This window comes from Spea bombifrons, chromosome 8, assembly GCF_027358695.1.
Source record: "Spea bombifrons isolate aSpeBom1 chromosome 8, aSpeBom1.2.pri, whole genome shotgun sequence".
NCBI classification, from domain to species: Eukaryota; Metazoa; Chordata; class Amphibia; order Anura; family Pelobatidae; genus Spea; species Spea bombifrons.
The window spans coordinates 28,288,987-28,310,979 of NC_071094.1; the positions used below are offsets into that span (position 1 = coordinate 28,288,987).

A 21,993-nucleotide genomic window follows, 5' to 3' on the forward strand; every position below is an offset into this window, starting at 1 on the left:
TACATGGGTTATTATATCTCTATGCGTTAATGCTGGAGTGACCACATTTTCTCATGGGGCAGAATGTGGCTTCATTGGGGACATAATGTCATGAAAACTGTACTAATTAAAACCTTTCATTATAAGAGCCACGCTGTTTACCCATCGTGACCCTGCTTATTCTCAATAAACCATAAGAAAATAATAAGAAAAATGTATAAATATTAATAAAAACAATACTGGTGTCTATTTATTTCACTGCCAGCTCGGTCAGTCAGGGGAGACCCTCTAATCCTCAAATCTTTCCAACTGACCCATAATCCAACTACCCTCTAAAGTGGAATAGTGGAGCTGCTCGAAGGGACACTGGAAAACAGGACTTTTGGATTATTTTGCACTCCAGAACTAAAAAGGTTACTCACGCAATTGTCATTCTGCAGCTCCCCCTGTCGCTTGCCCATAACTTGGGACAGGTCCCTGACAACGGGACTCACCTGTGCAATCCAGGACATGTGACCAAGGGCCACCATTTTCCCAGGTTGTTAGGATTTCTCTAACGCGTAACCAATTAAGTCATTTGCTTTTTAAAATTCTAAGAAGCTGGTTGTGGCCCTCAAGGACCAAAATGATCTAATCATGTAGTACATTTTTATACATTTATTAGACAACCATGTCGTTCATCTGGTGAATTTCACTTTGTTAAATTATGAAAATTACAATTTGTTTAAAAATACAGATTAACAAATGCCTTACTTATCTTTGTATTTGCTAAAATGACTTCCCATTGTGTTTAATTGATGGAAACAGTATATACAGCACACTGTTAAATCCAAAATGCCATGAACATAATCAGTATATCAACACCTTTTTTCAAGACATATTAATGAATAGTAGTCAAAAAATCAACTTTGATATTGTTGTCAACTTTGTACATTGTTTTAAAAATATATTGATTACATAATGTTTTTGTAAGACAGAAATACATTATTTATACAGATTTTTTATAATATGTTCTTCAAGGACAGGATTTGTAGCACCAGCTTAAAGTAACAGTATGTTATAATCTAACAATTGTGTTCTAGTTATGACAGAATCATGGTCCTTATTTCTTTCAGAGATGGAATTCTGTGAAGCTCCACACATACTATGTTCCGGCTATCAGACCAACCTACACAGTGTTTCTGAGCATGGCTACCCAATTGAAATGGGTTCTGATGTGGATACAGAGACAGAAGGCGCTCCTTCGCCAGATCGTGCCCTGAGGATGTGGATGAGGGAAATGAAATCCGAACACAGCTCCTGCATGTCAAGTCGAGCCAATTCTGCATTATCCCTGACGGACACTGACCACGAAAGAAAGTCTGACGGGGAGAATGGTAATGCGAAAGTCCATAAGATATGTTTTTCCTTTAATATTTCCAATAGCCATATGTATTTTCTGTTCCGACATGGGTTTCTGCATGGTATTTTATAAGCTGCTTTCGCCGGTGTTTTTAATGTTTCAACTGGCAGAACCTTTGGAATACCAAATTCCTGCTATAATGATGACATCGCTCAGTCACATTCTACCAAAATGTCGAATGCACATGGCACCTAACGTAAATTCCATCCGGCATACAATTTGATAACAATGTAAGCTGCCAATAAATAGAAAACATGGTATGAGGAAAATAATATCAGTTGTGTAATTCGGGAGCTTTAAATACATTACACAAGTCAGTTTAACATAAAACACATATTTAGTATGTGTAGTATACTTACAGTATATCCCTGTCATCTAAATCTCAGTTGTTCAAATATTTTTTTATGCATTCCAAGAAACAAATGGTTTCAATGAAAATGCTAAACCTCCGAAAGCTGGAGTTACATTTTCTGAAGACTAGAGTTGACCTGGATTGGCGTCCATAGCGTCAGTGAACCTGTTATTATGCTGTCCTATTTCATAAGCAGACCAATATTGTTCTTTGTGCCAAGCGTTTCTGGATACATTGCTGAGTAGAAAGGTTGTTTCTTTGAATTGTCTGTGTAAGCTTGGAATGTGTTTCGGAAACATCTGGACAAGACAGTTGTCATCAATTTGCGGAAAGAAGGGCAGATGGGTTCATTGTTCAGTATCATGAGGATTTTTTTTCCTTTAGTCTATGTAGCACTTTTTATATGCTATATGTAATCAAAAGAATAACAACAGTTGTTTCAGAAATGTGTTACAGAAATGGCAGAAATGAGTGGTTTTGTTAAAATTGCAATTTTTTTGCCTAAAATTATAGTTACAAAGGACTACTTAAGGCCCTGGGGCATGCACGTATAGCAGAGTTAAAGGCAATCTTCTGTAGATATAAGAGATGTGTCAATTATCTAGGTAGGACATTACGCTTTAAGTACAATGAATACATAAACATGCATTAGAATAGTGTTATGCGTGTTTTGAATGAATAAAAGTGACATGAACTGTGTGTATTATGTAGTTATGTTATATAATCCAAATGAATACTCTGCCTTCTAATAATGCCTGTCACATAACATAGCAAGGGCGTTATTATAATAGGTTAACAAAGATTTGCACAATTTCTATAAAGTGACTCAGTGGCCAGTGATTTTAAGGTTGCTAGACATACGTAATATATAGTTCTTCTATTTGTTACCATAGTCAGAATATGAGGTGTGTTTGGATTTTATCATATATCTCATTATGTCATCTTTGCGCGCGCTGTAAGCGTCCTCCCTTTAGACCTACAAATAATGGTTCTCCATTTCTTTGTAGCCTGTGCGGTGGAAAGAGGCCTTAGTTTTAAGGTTGTCTTTGATCTAGACTCAGTCCTGTGCGTACTTTACATAGACATTAATAAGCAGAAATTAGCATACCTGGGAACTTCTCGGCTACCCAGAGCCTCCCCTTGCGGGACGTGGCCAGGACTGCACACTGACGTCAGCGGCGTTCCCACTGACGTCGGGGGCGTTCCCACTGATGGGAGATGGAAACACCCCCATTTAAAGGAAAAAATGGGCAGGAAGCAGGAGTGTCAAGACCCCGCTCCCGTGCCCCGGAGGATTCGGGTCTCGACCTGGAAAACTGGAAGAGCAGCGCTCACCCGGCAATCTCCGGGTCAAACCTGGAGAGTTCCCAGATATGGAAATTAGCAGCTGAATCAACTCATTATAATTGCAATGGGTACAAACATTTAAGCACGATGTAGATAACTTAGGCCACAATATGCTAAGGAAAACTCACCCTAGCCCAACCTTATTAAATATACTGTCTTCAACTGCTATTACTCTACAAAATGTGCTTCCAGTGACACTTCCATTCAGTTGGAAATATTATTATTGTATTGAGTCCCACTTGGAATAATGAAGCAGGTATTCATTAGACTGTACCAGAACTGTAGCGAACAGCAGCCAGATCCAATGCAATGAAATGTTGTGACCACCCACTGTCTCCCATTTACATTCATATTTTGTAGATGATGCTAACATATAGTCAGCTGTTAAGGTTGCCTGTTACCTATGACCCTCAAGACCCCTTGTATGGCAGTTTTGAATATGAATTACGTTATTTAATTAAAAAAAAACATTTAATTAACAAAACATAATCTGATGGTTTTTTGGGCTCCTTAGTTGTATAGAAACCCTTGCTCCAATCTTTTATACTTATCTTGGTAGGGGTGTAATAGTGATCAGAAACATCTGCCTCTAGATTGCAAGCTCATTTGAGCAGAGCCCTCCTCACCCGGTGTTTCTTTCAAATTGTTATGTTCTAGACTACTTGTTATAGCCTGTCTACCCATTATAAAGCGCCACAGAATATGATGGCTCTATATAAGACAATAAATAATAATAATACTGCAGAAGCATAAGGGAAGCGATCACCTCTTAAAGCGCTGTCGTGTGTTCTTACATTACTCGAGTACAATTGTTTACAAACAATTTGTAAGCAATATAAGATACTGTAAATTTTTCAAATGAATTGATATATATATATATATATATATATATATATATGGAACAGGAGTATTGAGCAAACGTTCACAAAACCCATAAACGTATTGTAAAACTGTGCCTTAAAATTTGTAATGCAAATAATAATAATAAAATCTTACATGAAACCTTGGTCTACCGGTGTTTTTAAGAAGCACAGAAAATTGGCAAATTGTGTTTCCCATTGTATGTTCTTAGATGGCTTTTTGCTCTTGCACAGTGAAGCATCGTTTTCAAGTCTTATAAGGTATGCTGTTTCATATCCTCATATTAAGGTTGCTGCGATTAATCTTCTTCTGGCTTTGCAGAAGCTCCAGGGTGAAAGGCTCTTATTGAATGTTTTTCTGTGCTTTCTAAATATTCTGTCATTTGTTTAGAGCCTGCTTTGGTCGTATTCATGTAGATTTTCTAGATGGCTTTTTTTCTTTTATCTCATACCAAATGTCAGAGGACAGAGTGAAGTAACAATTATGATCTCTTTTATACTTTGCTTCAAGCAATATTACTGTGTTCCTAGATGCAAAAATAATGAGAATATTGCAAAAAATACTAGACTTTAGATACAAGTGTAATAACTGAAATAACTTTAACGGAATTTTGTATTTCACTGGCATTCATCACTGGAAATAATATTCATAGGTTTCAGGCTAATATATATTTTAATGTTTTATCTTTACAGGGAAGATTTACCTTGTTATTTGTTTGTTTTCGCTACATTTACATTTTACATTTTAATATTTTAAAAGGACAATGAAAATAGTTGTATATGGATCTACCTGTCTTTAGAGTTTGATATATTGTTCAATTTTTCAACACCACATACATAGAGAAAGGTTATATAAATAGAGAAAGGTTATATAAATGTATATAACATATTAATAAATATGCATGTATATATAGAAACCTTACCATAATATTGTTAAAACTTAATATGGATTTCGATCAGAAACAAGAGTAATATCTATCATCCAGGAGGTCACCAAAGAACCCAGACTAGCATGTAAAGAACTGCAGGCTTCTCTTGCCTCAGCACTCGCATTTCCACAATTAGAAACTGGCTGTGCAAAAATGGCAAAGTTGCAAGGCGAACCACTGATGACCAAAAAAGAACACAAAAGCTCGTCTCACATTTGCCAAACACACATGTTGATGACCGCCCAAGACTTTTGAAATAATATTCTGTGGACTGATGAGTCAAAAGTGGAACTTTTTGGAAGACATGGGTCCTGTTACATCTGGCGTAAGGACAGCATTGCACAATAGGAACATCATACCAACAGTCAAACACAGTGGTGGCAGTTTTGTTGCTTCAGGACCTGGAAAATTTGCCATAATTGATGGAACCATGATTTGTGCTCTCTTCTAGAAAATCCTGAAGGAGAACGCCTGGCCATCAGTTGATGACCTAAAGCCAGTGGGCCAAAATTCCTCCACAGCGATGTAAAAGACTCATTGCCAGTTTTGGCAAACGTCTGATTGCAGTTGTTGCCGTCGAGGGTGGCACAACCAGTTTTTACGTTTAGGGGAGCAATTACTTTTTCACATGGGTAATATAGGTTTTGATTAATTCTTTACCTTAAATAAATTAAAATCATTTATAAACTGCATTTTGTGTTTACCCACGTTGTCTTTGTCTTATATTAAAATTAGTTGGATGATCTGAAAAACAAATACACAAAAACAGAAGAAATCGGGCATATACTTTTTCACAGCCTGTATCTTTAATAAGCCTGTTCTTCGTAGTTTGGATTCTTTTGTTACATTACATTATTTCCTCGTGTATTGTTTTACTTTCAAAACCTGCACATCTTTGTTCATCTGTAAGTTTTCATTCCATTTATAAATTGATTATTTTTTCTTCTATAATGTGAACAGGTGCATTCATGTTTTGCTACCATTGATGTGCTTCAGACTTCAATGCATTTCTCATTATTTTGCCCAGCAGCAATTTTGGTCTTTCTATGTAGCTTTACTATATATTTGTGTTTGATTTCTTCCTCCCAGAGCTCTGCTCCTGTGGTTTATACTTTTCAGTCAGCTGCACATATTACATCTGCTGTCTTAGCAAAAGGCTGTGCTCATAAAAGTGCTCATTTGTATATTCTGTTGATATGGTTAATTTTTTTCCTATCTTAGCTATAGACAGATAATTGAAACAATAGATAGGCTAAAAAAGAAGAAGAAGTTGCCACCAGGGCCAGAAATCCAAAAATGTATAATGTGCCACTTTATAGCATATAGTATGTGATGCTAGTTGAAAGAATGTTTGTTTGGTAATGTTGCCTGCTTTGACATATGGATACACCGATATAGATATGCCCTGTTTGGGAGAAGACAAACCACGTGTGCTCGCAAATTAACACCTTACTGCCTTTGCTGGTGGCATCTGGAGATCTGCCCTTGATCAGTCGTAGGGCAGCATTCATCCAAAATACACCACTAACAACGTCCACATACTTTAACCCCTTAAGGACAATGGGCGGTCTGTAAACAACAATGCATTTTGAGCCCGTACATGTACAGGCTTTGTCATTAAGGGGTTAAGTATTTTATGACCAACTTTGCACTTCTCTTCAACAGTAAATAATAAAAAAAAATTCTGTCAGTTTGGTGTTGAAAGTATTAAAAGAACTGCTCAATCTTCAGAATCCATTAGCGGGTTTATAGCAGATTAGCTGTCAGAGGGGTTCTAAAGACATTTTAAGGAAAGTGCAAGGAAGCACAGAGCTCTATCAAGGTAGAAAATGATGCTAGCTATTAAAATAAATGTTTAAATCGAGATAGGGGGTGCTACCATAAGATATATCAATGACAAGTATCATTTTTTAATGTGGTTTATATGTATATATCATTCTAAAGCACCTAGGCTGACTAATGGATTTTGAACAATTTGTTACAAGTGGTTTACTATACACAAAGAAAACAGTCTGATATAAGCAATTTTAAGAATATATATATATATATATATATATATATATATATATATATATATATATATATATATACCTTTGTTTTATCACAAATGTAAAAAAAAGCAAATACAAAGTGTGCTACATATAATGATACATAAAAGATAATTTCCACTAATGGGATATAGATCTTCAAACATGATATCTCAGGATGAAAGCAACAATTATACATTATGTAATAGTGTTACAAAAGATACAACTTTAAAAAAAAGCTCCTGTAATCCAGACCAATACTATCCCCTGTTTCTATGGGCTGAGAGTTTTTGGTAGTAGATCTTGCTTCGCTCAGGTTCCTTAGATGATTGAATAAAACCCTTTGGTGTGCAGATATCAAGCAAGTCCATGGATAGCCAAAACGAAATGGGACACAGAAGGGCAATTGAAATAAAAAGTAAACATCCATTTAACACTTTTGGGATTGGACTGTTTTTGAAATTTTGTATCCTTTGTGACATTGCTGGGGTTTTTGTGTTCAGCTGTAACTTTCTTCTCCCTCATGTCTTTCTTTAGATACCAGGTGTTTTTTTTTATTTGTTAATATTTTTTAGTATTCGAAAATATTTGACCTTTTTCTCACATTTTTTTTAACTGGATGGTTCTTCTTATGATACCATGGTGACATCATATTTTATATTTTTTGTATTTTATATTAACAGGGCTCCATTGCCCTGTATTGCTGACAGCAGGAGGGTCTGGACAGAACCTCTAGGAACCTTTTTTACTTTCATTAGTTCTGGCCGGCAGAAGGGGGTGCCGCTATCTTGGCCAAGCAATGCTGCCTTCTAATACGGCAGATGTGATCAAACTGCAGAGGGATCACGTGGTGCCCCTGCAAATTTTTTGGGTGTTGCTGAATTCCTCCAGGATGGCAGGCACACCAATTCACGTAAACTGCATGTTTTTCCTGTAACGTAAGGTGATTGTGCTCCCAACAGAGATTTTTTTAAGTTTAAACATCTTAACAAAATCTCTGTTGGGAGCACGATCACCTCTTGTGTCTTAAAAGTTTATAAAACCACACAACTAGTTTCACATGTCCAAATGCTTCCTGAATCATCACAAATGTGTATTGTATCCCTTCATTTGTAGCCTAGGCATTAATACAATAACAATGGATTCAATGTTATATTTTTACTAACCTGTTGAATTACAAGTAATTTGCATTCTGGGTTGTTCTGGTACATCTATAACTGCAATTACTGCACCTTTTCAATTGTAGTATCCTGCAGGTTAAAGGACCAGGTCTCATTTTTAGCATGGCTTCACTAGGTTAACAACCCAGTTGCTTTTAGGAACAACAGGACAATTGCTTTTAGGAACAACAATTTGAAGACTCTGCTCTCTTTCTTCCTTCTCGTCCGCACACACCATAGATACATAACAAAGACCATTGCTTTATTACTCCTATAGCTGCACCACTGACAAATGAAGGCTGTACCATGAGTCACTGAAAATTAAGTGTAAAGAAATAAGCCTGGCTCTTATTTGGTACCCAGCGCAAACCTACTGGTAAGGTAGTAAAGAACCTGCCAGCTCAGAAGCTGCCTAGGTTGCCTATATGGTTAGGCTGGCCCTTGCAAGTAGTAAGAACTTCGTATCAAATCAGCACAGTATCTTACATCATTCTTGCAATATTTGTAGTCCATTGCATTTCAAAGGTTTAACTATGTGAACATCTTATTATTAATGGAATGTAATGAATAAGCCCAATTTTAGAAGCCAAACTGTTAATTCACATACTCTCCAATGTAAAATACATCAGGTGGTTGAATATTGTTATATTACATTTGAAGCAGACATACATTCCGTTAAATACAATTGTCATTCCCTCCTTCTAAATATGATGCACATATCCCATGTCAATCGGTTTCCCTGATTTCAGACTTAAAACGAGTGCATTTTGAAATAATATCACCACTATAAGGGTGTATCGATATAAAATGCATGCATTTGTGTTCTAAATATTTGTTCACCTTCAACAACGTTTACGGAGGAAACCAACAAAATCACTACATTTTTCTTCTTTTCATTAAGTCATTTGAGCAAAGAAAACACTGTCTTGCAACAACAGGGTTAAACTGTCAAAACATCATGCTGCCAAGACAACAACCATAATTTCACAAAGTCACTGGACTGGATTAAATGGCAGGTCCCATTTATTAGCAAATCTCACATAGATTGCAAACACGAAAATAAAATAAGGGCAGTCATACGTTTTATTGCTGCTTATAATATAGGGCCTATATATCTATAGGCCTACATATTTATTTTCCCTCCAATTTATGCAACAATTATTATTCAGTTATTTATTTTTTCTCTAGCATTTAATCCAGCCCCCCAGCCCCATCACTTATGTGCATACTCAAATTCATTTATGTGCCATTTCAAATTTATTGCAATTTGTCTTTAAAATACCTTTTAAAAATATACGCTGAGGAAACTAGGACTATACTAACCTTTTTTTCTTTAATGCTTCACTTTTTATTTCTTTTTCAATACAAGATATTATACATATAAGAGGCATTTGTTCCTGTAACCATGGAAGTAGCTTTATGAAGAGAATGCTACATTTATATGATTTTGTGAAACTCGTTTACAATGAGTTCTGTTGTTATCCTCCACCAAATGACTTCTATGCGATGATTTTGTTCTTTCCTTCTGGAAACTGTTACAGTCATTTTTGACAAACAATGTATGATATGCACTCTCCACTACTATTATTCAAAGAGAAAGATACTGATGAATGAGAGACTGCAGTATTTGCTGTCCAAAGACCTCTTGACTCTTGAAGTGTTATGCAGACCGATGGCATCTCTCTTTTGTATGGGCTCCTCATGGAGGAATTGAACCCAGACTTTCCTGACATTGTTGGAAAAAATTGGACATCTAGCACCTGGTGTTAGCTGCCAAAGCATTGACCCGTTAGCACTAGAGTAGCCTATCCCCCCTCCCTCTTTTAGGGAATGGATTCTCAGGTAATGGCTGCACCTGGTTTTACTGGCTTAAATTTATGGCTGGGTGGCTAGGCCCGGGGTGCGGGCAGCCTGCGTCCACCTCCTCTACCTTTCCCACTCCCCTTAATTCCCCTTTTTTTCCTTCTTATCTTTGCTTGCCCCTTCCAACATGCATCTCCCACCCCCTCTAGCTATGTACTGGGTAATGGTGACTGGTGTCAAAATGGGGAAAGAAGAAACAAAAAAAAATTACAAAGTAAAATCTAACCAAACACCAATGATTTAGACCCTGAACATCTGGAAACATTGGCATACCTGGGGCATTGGACTACACTTGATCTGAAGATAGTTTGTTAAATTCCATATTTAGACTTTGAATCGACAGTACTCAATTTGGATTTATTTACACTGGACAGATACTCCTCTTTTTCCTTTTTAATTTCTCTAATTTTGTTATACACCCATCATCATTAACAAACACACAGCTAGGCAGATATATTCATTTTTGTTCCCTTACATTAATAAACTAGAGAGTGCAAATACAATGGTCTCTATTTTTATTTATTAGTATGTTTTCCTTTGAGTAATGATAGTGAGGAGTGTATCTCATACTTTGTTTGTTTATGGGTTTGCCCCTCAAATTCCAGCCTATCTATCATATCTTCAGTGTGTATTATCTTGAACATAACAGTAAAACCTACTGTAGCTACTTCCAGATGGGCAGAACATTTTTTAGGGTTATACACTAGAGAAGAACATGCAAGAAGCCTCGACTCACCATTGGCACTGTGAGCAAACACTCATCAGTGTCCCCCACCTATCTTTCTGGGAGCTCGTGGCTAACGCAATCCTTTAGCACGTAGCCATCTGCTAGATATGCGTTAAATTCATTAAAGTTGGTGCGACGGTACCTTTTAGAGGTCATTTGTGAAGGACTATTCAATGTATAGTGAGATATGTAGACAGATAGACAAACTCAAAACTATGCGCATATACATGTGTGGCGACACTGAATAGGCACCTAGAATTGTTAAAGCTTCAGCCGCTATTCAGCTGCAAGGAAATATCACACTGACCAGAAACACTTAGTGTCACTTGAATGCACCATCGATTCTCTGATAAGCAGCATTTTCTTCATTCATCTGTCTCAATAAACCAAGGGAGATTTTTTATGACAATTCCCCTCGGCAATGAAACTTTGTTTGTAGATCTGTGACCCAAAAGAACCAAACACTTCTCTACAAATTGTATCAATGCTAAAACCACTTCTCGCATTTGTTCTAGCAGAAGTACCTGGGTATATTTTATAATAACCTGCCATGAATCTTTATACATCAACGACTGACAAGAGCAAGTGTTGATTTTTTTTGTTTCTTCAGTTATTTCAGTTCCTATCATTTTTTCAAGGTCAGAGAATATGAAATTTTTATTTTAGGCATTTTTTTGAAGATGAATTTAAATGTGTTTGTTCACTCTGAAAGCCTTGGCTTGAAGATGTATATATGCTTAGGAAATCTAAAAAGCCCACTGGTGGAAGTGAAAATCTGATCACTGGGTAAAGGTGGGTTGTTTTATATTCAACCCTGTCAATCAATTTTGTGTTGCAACAGCTTTCAAAATGAGTTAAATATTACGAGAATAAAATGTCAGTTCAATAAGATTATTTGATTAATATTTTAATACATCATTGGAGCAACGCATGCAAAAGATGATGGCATTTGATAAATCCACATCTTTGAATTCCTTCCTTGAATTGACTTTAATCTCAGAGATTAATTCATGATTTTCCTGTCCATTTATAGAAAACGAAGGTATTACAGGAGATTTAGGGTCACCTTGTTGATGTGACCCTATTGTGGGTATGATGGCTTGAATGATGTCAACTCAAAACAGACAAACAAAAATGTGTTCTTTATGACTGCATTATCACTGGACATGATGTCTAGCTATTTTAACTTAAATATTTTCAACAGCATTTCTTTTTTTTTCTTTATGGCTAAATTCACAAATGTAAAATCCTTCTTCACATTGCTTCATTGCTAAAGGTGTGCACCTAGAATCAAATTAGTCTCATTTGCATGGGTAATGTTGTAAATGTTCAGTTCACAGAACCGAATATGAAATAAACGTGTGAATTAGTTAAAAAAAATGTGCTCCAATTATGTATAAGAATGGTGAAAAAGCATTCTTAAGTATGCTCGTTTGAGGGGGGGGGTGGAATATTAAAAGATAAAGTAAGCTTTCAAACCTTTCTGCTCGCTTCTTCATGTCTAATCGTCTGAATGTAGACAACTTTGTTAGTAAGTAGCCATCAGACCTCTTTGTAGCATCACATCTAATTCTCATGAAGTCTTGCTGCTTATTCCACGGCACATCCACACTTGTGTCATTGGGATTCTCAGTGTTATAAAGGATCTTCCTCTTCTCCATGGTCTAGTTAGACATTAAGCGACTATTGCTGAGACATTTTTTCCAAATTTGTAATAAATAACTGAACCGCTTAACCAGACCAACTTAGTATAATGGTAAAATGAGAAAGTCCTGAAGAAACTTTGATGAATTGAGCACATGATTCCCAGAGTAACTGAATTGTTTAGACCAAACAGTCCTGGTAGACCTATGACCTTATTAATTAGTAAAAATAGTCAAAACATACATCTAACAGGTTAATCATATGCATCACTGAATCTTGTAAATTGAGGGCCTTCCCAGTGTTGGCATTCAACACTGCCCTCTTCTATTTACTTAAATGACATATGAAGACTTTTTAAGATATATGAAAGGAGCCATTCATGGATCTACTTATCTACTATTTTTGTACTTTTACCTCCTTGTACTTTCTTGTTAGTACAGGACTGTTCTCCTATCCAGCCTTTACCGTATGTATAATGTTTTTATGATTGAATAAATATAATGGCTCAGCAAAGGAATGAATTCAATGTATTGATTATCTTACAGACTGGACTAGACTATTAGACTGTGGGACCTGTTCACCAAAAAGTAAGATCCGTTTTCTGCTTAATATTTTCCTTCCTAACATGATGTCAGTAACAGTTAATAGCACATCTCTCTCTTTCTAACCACCAGACTAAGAAACTGTATATTGTTTTCCATTGCCCATTACCAACTCATCAGTTCATTGCTTGTCTTTGTGTCTAGATTGACATGTAAATAATTCATATGTGCTAACTCTCTTTAGTCTCGATGATCAAAACCATACAGATTTTCTTTGCTACTGTTACTTCCATAACTACATAAATCTCATTATATATTATACATTATAAATGTACCTACTGAAGAACTGACCACATATAATGAAAATGACCATATTAATTTGCCGAATTCTCATAAAAAACGGAGAGTCTGCAGGTATGAGTTAAACCCTCTGTATGTTTTAGTCTACAAAGCACTGTTATTCTTTTTATTAACTTTCACTTCCACTTTAATTTGGGTTTCCGTATTAATTTAAAGTGTCACTGCTTTGACGTGTCTCTGTTAACTGCCAGATGTAAATTGTCTTTCTATCATCTGCTAGATGTATTGTGACAACATGGGTAGGTCTGATTGTCTTTTATTGTCTAATAGCATGTTGGATCTTTTCAGACGGGTCAGTTCAATAGCATCCATCCTTTAATAAGTGTCACTATGCACATTGTCAAAAAGAATGATGAGACCCCGCTGTGGAAGCTGTCACTACAAGTTATTGCATCCGTCCTCTGACTCATTGCGTTTCTGTCTCTAGGAAGCAGATTTAGTGGCAGGAGACTGTGACAACAACAATAAGAGTGTCTCACGGACAAACTTTAATACTTGTTTTTTGGATTTTTCTTCTTAAGTCCAGTATCGTTATTGGTACCTCCCATCTGATTTCATCTGAAGCAAAGACCTCTGAGGTCCCGAAAGGCTTATGTTACTTTACTTTTTTCCATGCTAGCCCGATAAAAGCTATAGACTTTAACTAATATGGCTATATCCATTTTTCGTTACTGCTAAAGTAGTACAAGATCGATGTAGAATGCTGATGAATGGTTATCTAAGAAAAGTAACTGTTTATTTTTTATTTTTCTCCTTTGATAAATTTGATGAAAATCCTTCCTACTGATTCTTATATAAGATGTTAAGCAAGAGCTCCCACCATACTCTTATATCCTTTGTGTTTGTCCTATGCTTAGTAGGAATATGCATGGAATATTTATAACAAAAAGTTCCATAACTGGTAACTTTATTATTTTTTGTGCTTTCACCTACCCATAATCCTCTGTTAGGAATCTGGTACCTGAATGTAGCAGCATGCGATGTAATCACGTAGATGACACACAAGATATTAATCAGTATAAATAATTAGCCACAAATGGTCCAAAACATCCTTACACAAGCCATATGTTTTTCGCAGAAGTTGCTAATTTTCTGCTCCAAGTAACAAAAACCTATTTAGTAACCAAAGCTAAGTAACCTGCTGAGATTACAAATATGACACCTATGGAAAACAAAATAAAAATACGAAAGAAGCGGCACTCATCGGAAAGAATAATCAGGTAATTCTCTCTGATTACCATTAGGCAGACCTCGTATCCGAATTACAAAAGCAAGATAACCAAGTGTTTGTGTAAAACATCTTATCCTAGTAACCTAATAAAGCCATGACATTATGAGCCTCAGGGAGCTTACCATTTACTTTTATTGTATTGCATGTATAATATTAGTTTTTTTTTTTTTTAGTTCATTAACTTGGATTCACTTGTAAGAAAGAGTCTAAAGATATATTAATATCCAAGCAGGAATATTTTTGGTTATGATGAGTGAATGAAAATAGCTAGGTAATTATTAGAGAGTGTTTAGTCTCCCTACACCCCAAATCTTTTACAAGTCGTTTGACCAAAAAAGCCCCCAAAAATACTTTCTATTTCTAAATATTTCTAAGTAAAGCATGATCTATTCAAGTTGTGAAGAGGGTATTTGCAATAACACATGTAGATAGGGAAGGAAAAATAATAAAATATGCAACAATAAGAACATCAGCTCTGCATAAGCATGCATCAAATCTGATAGTGGGTCTGGATCATATGAACATAACAGGACATTCTTGGAAAATATAATCTCATTTTTAGCCCACTGGAAAACATGTAGGGAAAATAGGATAACCCATAGCATGAAATCGTGCTAAAGACTGATTAACGGGACTCCCGGTAATGGAGCTGTGTATCAGCTGATGGGTCAGGGAGGTCTCACTTAGCTGCACAGCTATTACTCACAGACGAGCCGCTACACTATCAACGGGCTCTGTACTTACATTTCAGTCATACCAACAGACTTTGGGATTTATGGAGCATAAGGACAAAGAGGCCATAAAAAGGCAGATGGGTCTGTGGGTCCTATTTATAACAGAAATAAGACAGACTAACTAGCACATTTGATAAAACATTTAAATGTTAGTGACACATATTTAATTGCATTAATATTTCTTGCTCACATTGATGGGCATATGTTCCTTCTACATGGCCAGTTGGGTATGTTTGTAAAAATGCACGTTGTTAAACAGCACATTATTTTTCAAACGGTTCTTCAGGAAAAGAGGCCAATTACAAGTACAAATGGAGGAGCCGGTTTTCTCAAGAGAGAATGTCATTCTTTGCAGCAAGGCCAGTAACACTCTGGAAAGCACTGCACATGATGACCACATTTTAAGAATGGACTGGGTTTATCTGTATCAAAGTATTTTTTCAGCTTTACAATGTAAAAATAGACTTGTGCATTTGTATTGTAGAGAACATAAAAACCAACATGTTGCATTTTTGTTGTTGAAACTGATTAACGAACAAACAAATATGGCGGCGGGGAAACAATCCCGAAGACAAAGACGCACAACACAAAGAATCTTCATTTCTTCATATATGTATTTGTATATATATATATATATATATATATATATATATATTAGGCTATCTTATTAGTTAAGACAAAATCCCTAAATATCTCCTACCTAATCTCGCTGGTCCCTTCCCCCATACAGGTCACTGCCTCTAGCATATCTTAAGTCTTCTGTAGTATAGCAGGGTTTAATACAGGAATCCGTAGGAACACGCTATGATTTAAAGGTCCAGAAAAGTGACTCTATTGGTCACCAGTAGGGGCTTTGTCTGGCATCAACCAATGAAGTGCAGCTGCTAGAAAACCGGCAGAAAACAAAGAGAAAAATGTATACGAATATTTGAACCCGAAACAAAAGCGCGAATATTCGTAGAACACAATGACTTTTTTTCCCGAAGATGAACACGAAGTAGAACACGAAGACTCCACCGGTGCCCAAGTCTACAATATACTGTATATCTCTCTAGAGAATGCTGAATTTTTTAATACTTGTAAGCTACATTCTAGTATCTCACGAGACTAATATTAAATTTCCTTTCATTGTTTTACCAATAAACTCTGAAGTGAAAAATCATAAACTGTTAAACCTGGTATTCCAGAATCCTGGAAACAAAAATGTTATTAGCCTGTGACTGATTGGTGAGGCATTACAGTTTTTAATTGGTTTGCCCAAGTTAACTTAAATAAAATCAATCTGTTGCTGACTCAATGAGAAAGACACGTTTCAATTACTCATTAAAATGATGCATTTAAAGTCATGTTTTTAGCGTTGTTCCACTATGGGAAGACTCATAATTTGTATTGCTTCTCTCAAGTCTAAGTAAATATTTTTAATGTTAGTAATAAGTTGCCACTTTAAAATCTAAAGATTAATTTACATAACTATATCAGCATTGGCAGTTTAAAGACACCAGAACAGGCTGTTAGCAACATCATTTTAGGTAATGGTACTTCTAAACCCTGCAAATCCAAAGCGTAAGTACTACATAATAATAATCATCCAAAAAACAGAATCCTTTATTACCAAACTGATTTGAACATACAAAATGAAGTACATTAGGCATTATGTACCTTAGACATTATTTGCATTATTTGAAGCTGACTAATTTCTATATTGTTTTACTTATCGTTTATAATTTTAAATGGCACTTCAGGGGTCTCTGTTGTTATCGCAAAAGGTAGCACTTGCAATTGTAGCACTTGCGACCCTTTAATCTTACCCCCTACAATACCGTTTGCTTGGAAACAGAAGTCCCTTTAGTTGTGGACTTATTGACTGGGTCAACTTATTATGTTTCACAGAGTTATCATCTTTGCCAGAGCCAATTTGTGCCCAAAGTTCAAAGAAAAGGGTGCTCTAGGAGATAAGTTATGGTGGAAATATAAACAATAGTTCTAATGAAAGATGTGTTTTAGCTTGTTGTACTAAACATGAAATATAAATTGGTAAAAATCATTAAAACAGTAAAATGATGTGTTTCTGCTGAAAAAAATGGTAATACAGCTATGGAATTTCAGATTGTACAAACTATTTTGGCGACTTTACTATAAGAAGAAATTTAGATGGTATGGAATATTTATTGCAGTCGTCCTAAACAAAATTTAGATTCTATACATTATATTCTATAGTTATGCTACAACATTAATTTATTATGGTTTCTCCTTCTAATAATTATGTTGTCTTTCATTGAGCAACGACTACTGCTTCTAGTTTGCATTGTTTAAATATCCATTTTACTAATTCCACTTGGGCATCGTACCTGTAAATATCCAGATGAGTTCTCCAGGCAATGGCCCTACCTACCATTTGTTAAATAGAGTAAGTAAGTATCTGTTTAACCAGGCAATTGTACATTTGTGAATAATCATTGGTAAATACTAAGCTATTGAAACCCCTATGCAATTTGGGGCATTCATTTTGTATCCTAAACTCATTGATGTAGTGGTGACATGATGTAAAGCACATTTCATGTTTTCCTTCACCCTTTTCTGCTGGAACCATTGGAGGGTCTACTTGGCCTTGTGCTTAGGGTCATTGTCGTGCTGGAAAGTCCAAGAGTGTCCCATGCACAGCTTTCGTGTAGAAGAATGCTAATTGCCTGCCAGTATTTTCTGATAACATGCTGCATTTATATTGCCATCAATTTTTACAGATTCCCCCCAAACATCAGTGAGCCACCACCATGCTTCACAATGGGGATGGCATTCTTTTCACTATAGGCCTTGTTGACCCCTCTCCTAACGTAGGGCTTATGGTTGTGACCATAAAGCTCTTTTTGGCCCTGTCACTCCAAATTACAGCGTGCCAGAAGCTGTGAGGTGTGTCAAGGTGTCACGCATATTGTAACTGAGCTTTTTTGTGGGATTCGCGCAGTAAAGGCTTCTATCTGCAGCTTATTTTTGTTCAAGTATCGTCATATTGTGCTCCTTGAAACAACCCCACTGTCTTTTTCCAGAGCAGCCTGTATTTCTCCTGAGGTTACCTGTGGATTTTAAAATGTGATAATAAATGGCTTCATATGATCACTAGTCTTTTTTGCATAATTTTAAAAATCAATGCCAGCATTTCACAATTTCTGTCAGGATATGCAAACTTTTGAGCACAACTGTACAAATAGCTTTGATCAAACAATCATTTAAAAGTGTACATAATATGAGCAGCTTCTTAGGGGCCATCATCAGTCCATGGTATTCCATTTGAGGATGGAAGAAATATAGCATTGCCAATAAGGTAAATTGTTATAATGTTGCATTAATAATTAAATAAATATACGTTTGCCCAAGTCTAACACAAACTAGAGACAAGGTCCTTTTGTGTGCATGGCCCCTAAAAACCCAGATCTATACCTCATCTCCGGAACTACCAGAGTTAGGGATTGTCAGATAAATACTAAAGAATGAAGCACTGCATTTATTTCTGCCCAAAACCCACAGTTCATTGTCACTGCCATGCATCATATAATCCCTGGTTCCCTAAAAAAATGTTTCTTTCTGTCACATGACTACAGGATTCAGATAAACCTTTGTTTGCATAATATTTAACCCCTTCAAGACCGGGACGTACCTGGTACTTCCGGGTCATAGGTCACCGCCAGACCGGGACGTACCAGGTACGTCATCGATGATGCGCAATCCGGCGTCGCTATGAGCGATGGGATCACGAGGGGCAGCTGCTACTGACCGCTGGGTGTCCCCAGCAATCCGTAGCAGCCACTCCCCCTCAATTCCGTGCACGTGATCGCTTTGAAGCGAATCACGAGCACAGAATTAAAATATTTTAAAAATACTGCGGTCTTCAAGGGACTGGCAAAGGCCAGTCCTGAAGGGGTTAAGGGCAACGTTTAAATCACTGAATACACTTCAGGCATTCAACATTATTAGTTGCATTAATCCCAATGCTTAATTTATTTATATAATATATAAATATTTATATAAAATACTAATATTTAGTAGCTTAGGTAAAACAGTACCTGTAAAAATATTAATAGCTTTATTCCAATATATAGATATAGATATATACATAGATATAGATATATACATATATACATATATGTTACTTGGTTCATTTAAATTGAATTGAATTGTGATTTTTTATCAGCCATCTACAAGGTCATACAGAGTAATTGTCTTTCTGCTACTATTCCCTCTTTACATTCCTACCTTGTACTGTTAACAGTAAAGTATAAAGTGTTCATTTTAAATGCAAATCTTATCTGTTTCCTATTTCCCAAAACAATCTTACCACATTAACACCTATAATAGGCAGAATTAACTTAAAAGTTTTGAAGACATTCATTTTGGAAAAAAAAAAACATTGAGTATCCTTTATTTAAAATATTAATATATGCTAATAAATACTAGTTTTTAAGGGAAATGAACATTCTGTTGATATAACAACTAAACAATTTTGTGAAATTCACATTAGGTGTATTTAGCAACTGTATAATTAAAGCTAATCAAGCAATGACCTTATATTGTTGATTCACAATGGAACATAAAGCAATATGTTTTAGGCTAAGCTACAATTAACAGGTGCGGTAATATTTTGATAAATTAAATATGACTACTATAATCATGTGGATATATTTACAGTTCTCTTATTGTCTGACTCATTGCCATTCTGTGGCTTAAAATAGCTAATAAATGCAGTAAAAGATGCGTATCCGTCCAATGAGAAATTTGATTTCATGGTGTTCAATGTGGCTGAATCACTAAGAAGTAAGTTATTTATCTGGCTCATTCATCAGATGTATTCTGAATAATTTACCATTAAGGGGTATTATCCCACAAATGGCAAGAATTAAATAACAAGCGCGGTGCTAACGCTTGTTTTAAAAAAATATGAGGCATCTATATCAATTCATAATATATTAATTTAGCATACAACAACAAAAACAGTGCAGAAGGATCAAACTAATAGCAATGTCTTCAAACATGTTACTCTTAAACTTCATACTTTAAGAATACACTATAGATGAATGGTGTTCATCGTGTCCTCGCTTTCTCTGATTCCTTTCTGTTCAAAGGGATCTGTTCAGGAAAAGAAGAGTTAACAGCTTGCACGAGAGCTGGCTCTGTATAATGGATAGTTCACATAGATAAGTCAGTGAGATTTAGTCTCCTTACCCATTGAATTATACATTGTACAGGGCCAGCTCAGCCCTTCTTTTTGGAGAAACATCTCAGTGTTGGCCCTTCATTGTGATGTAAGGAAATTGAAAGGCTCTCCCTTTAGTGAATAGACCCTTGTTAATTTAATTTTTTTCCTGCTATTCCCCTAATAATGTATGTTTTTTGACTCCTTGCAATTATTAAAAGCTGTGAAAAAGTTATAAAGGGTAACGTACAAATGAAACAGTCGCCTAGTATACAACTCATTTCTGGAAACTGTACTTGAGCCAGATGTACTTGGGTGGGAAGATCATGAACTCCTGCCATGTTGCTTGTACTTCTTGAGTCACTCACGGCAAACAGCTATTGTTTCCGCAACAGATTAAGCAGATATCCTGATTCTTTCATGGACTCTGGAAACACAGTACAATTGTAAACGGCTAGACATTCCTTATAATTGAAATCCTTTTTTTTAGCTTGTATCCATTTTATTGCGGTATCCTCCTGAATTCCATGATGTATTTTCGTTTGTGGACTGGCGCCCAGAAATGCAATGAAAGTTAGATACTGTTTTTGGAAAATTCCATTTAGATTTTAAATCATTTCTTCCTTGTCGATCATAGCCAAGGCAAACATTTTTTTTTTGCCAGCTATGTGATGGGCAATTTTCCACTTTTGTCCAAATGGAATATCCTTTAGCAATGCTGCTTTTGTTGCCAAGACCTCTAAATTGTATCAGACTAAGGATAATTCAAAATTCTGTCTATGGCATGAAAGCCAAATTTGGTATTCCCATTGATATTGCCTTCAGTTGATATTAATGCGAAATTAGAGCCTTTATTTGATTCAAGATACATGGTTGATTATGATATCACAAGGGTACAGGGTGAGTAGCATGTAGGACTGGACTGGGACCAAAACCTTAACAGCATTTCTGCCACTGTCCAGAACCAATCTAGACATTTCTGCTATAACATTATCATATGTGGCAATGCTTTTATATATTATTAGAGCATTTACCTGGTGGTCCAAAAGATCTGTCTAACTGGGTAGCTGGTTTGTATTTACTAGATCACCATAAACTGGAACCTGGCAGTGTTAAAGCCAATCTCGGAAAAAGATCAGTTTACAATATCATACATTTGAAAAACCTTTAGTACCGTTATGGTATTAACCTTGGTTACATTTATTGTTAACATTTAACAATATTATTATAGAATAATGTTATAAAATGTCTTTAAATGCATCAGTGGAAGGGACTTGTCACTCCTATCTGAGTAGATATCAACGGCTGCTTTTCTTAGTAAAACAATGATCAATCTCTCTTTTACGCAAACATAACAGCAACCAAAGGTATAGATACCGCATTTGTTCGATTATAGGACAACCCTGATTATAAGACAACTTCCCAAAATGTGAATATTAATTTAGGAAAAAAAGAAAAAGCCTGAATATAAGACTGCCCTAATGAAAAAATGTTTTACTAGTAAATATTAATTCACATGCAAACTAGTTTTGATATTTAATAAAAACTATGATTGAGAAAAATGTTGTTTTTTGTTTTTATTTCCTTTGATTTGCCAACCTGCCCCCAGTTAAGCACATCTGCCCCCCAGGCTTGCTGCTCTGCCCCATAT

At 35.9% G+C, this 21,993-nt stretch overlaps 1 protein-coding gene across 1 annotated transcript in view; it reads left to right on the plus strand.

The window, feature by feature from the left end:
* The window catches only part of TENM1 (teneurin transmembrane protein 1), a 243,912-nt gene that overhangs the window by 70,376 nt on the left and 151,543 nt on the right, over positions 1 to 21,993 (plus strand). The window contains exons 3-4 of the mRNA XM_053473912.1: positions 1,095 to 1,355; positions 12,836 to 12,877. Coding sequence (XP_053329887.1) covers positions 1,095 to 1,355; positions 12,836 to 12,877 — 303 coding nt within the window. The remainder of the gene's footprint in view (positions 1 to 1,094; positions 1,356 to 12,835; positions 12,878 to 21,993) is intronic.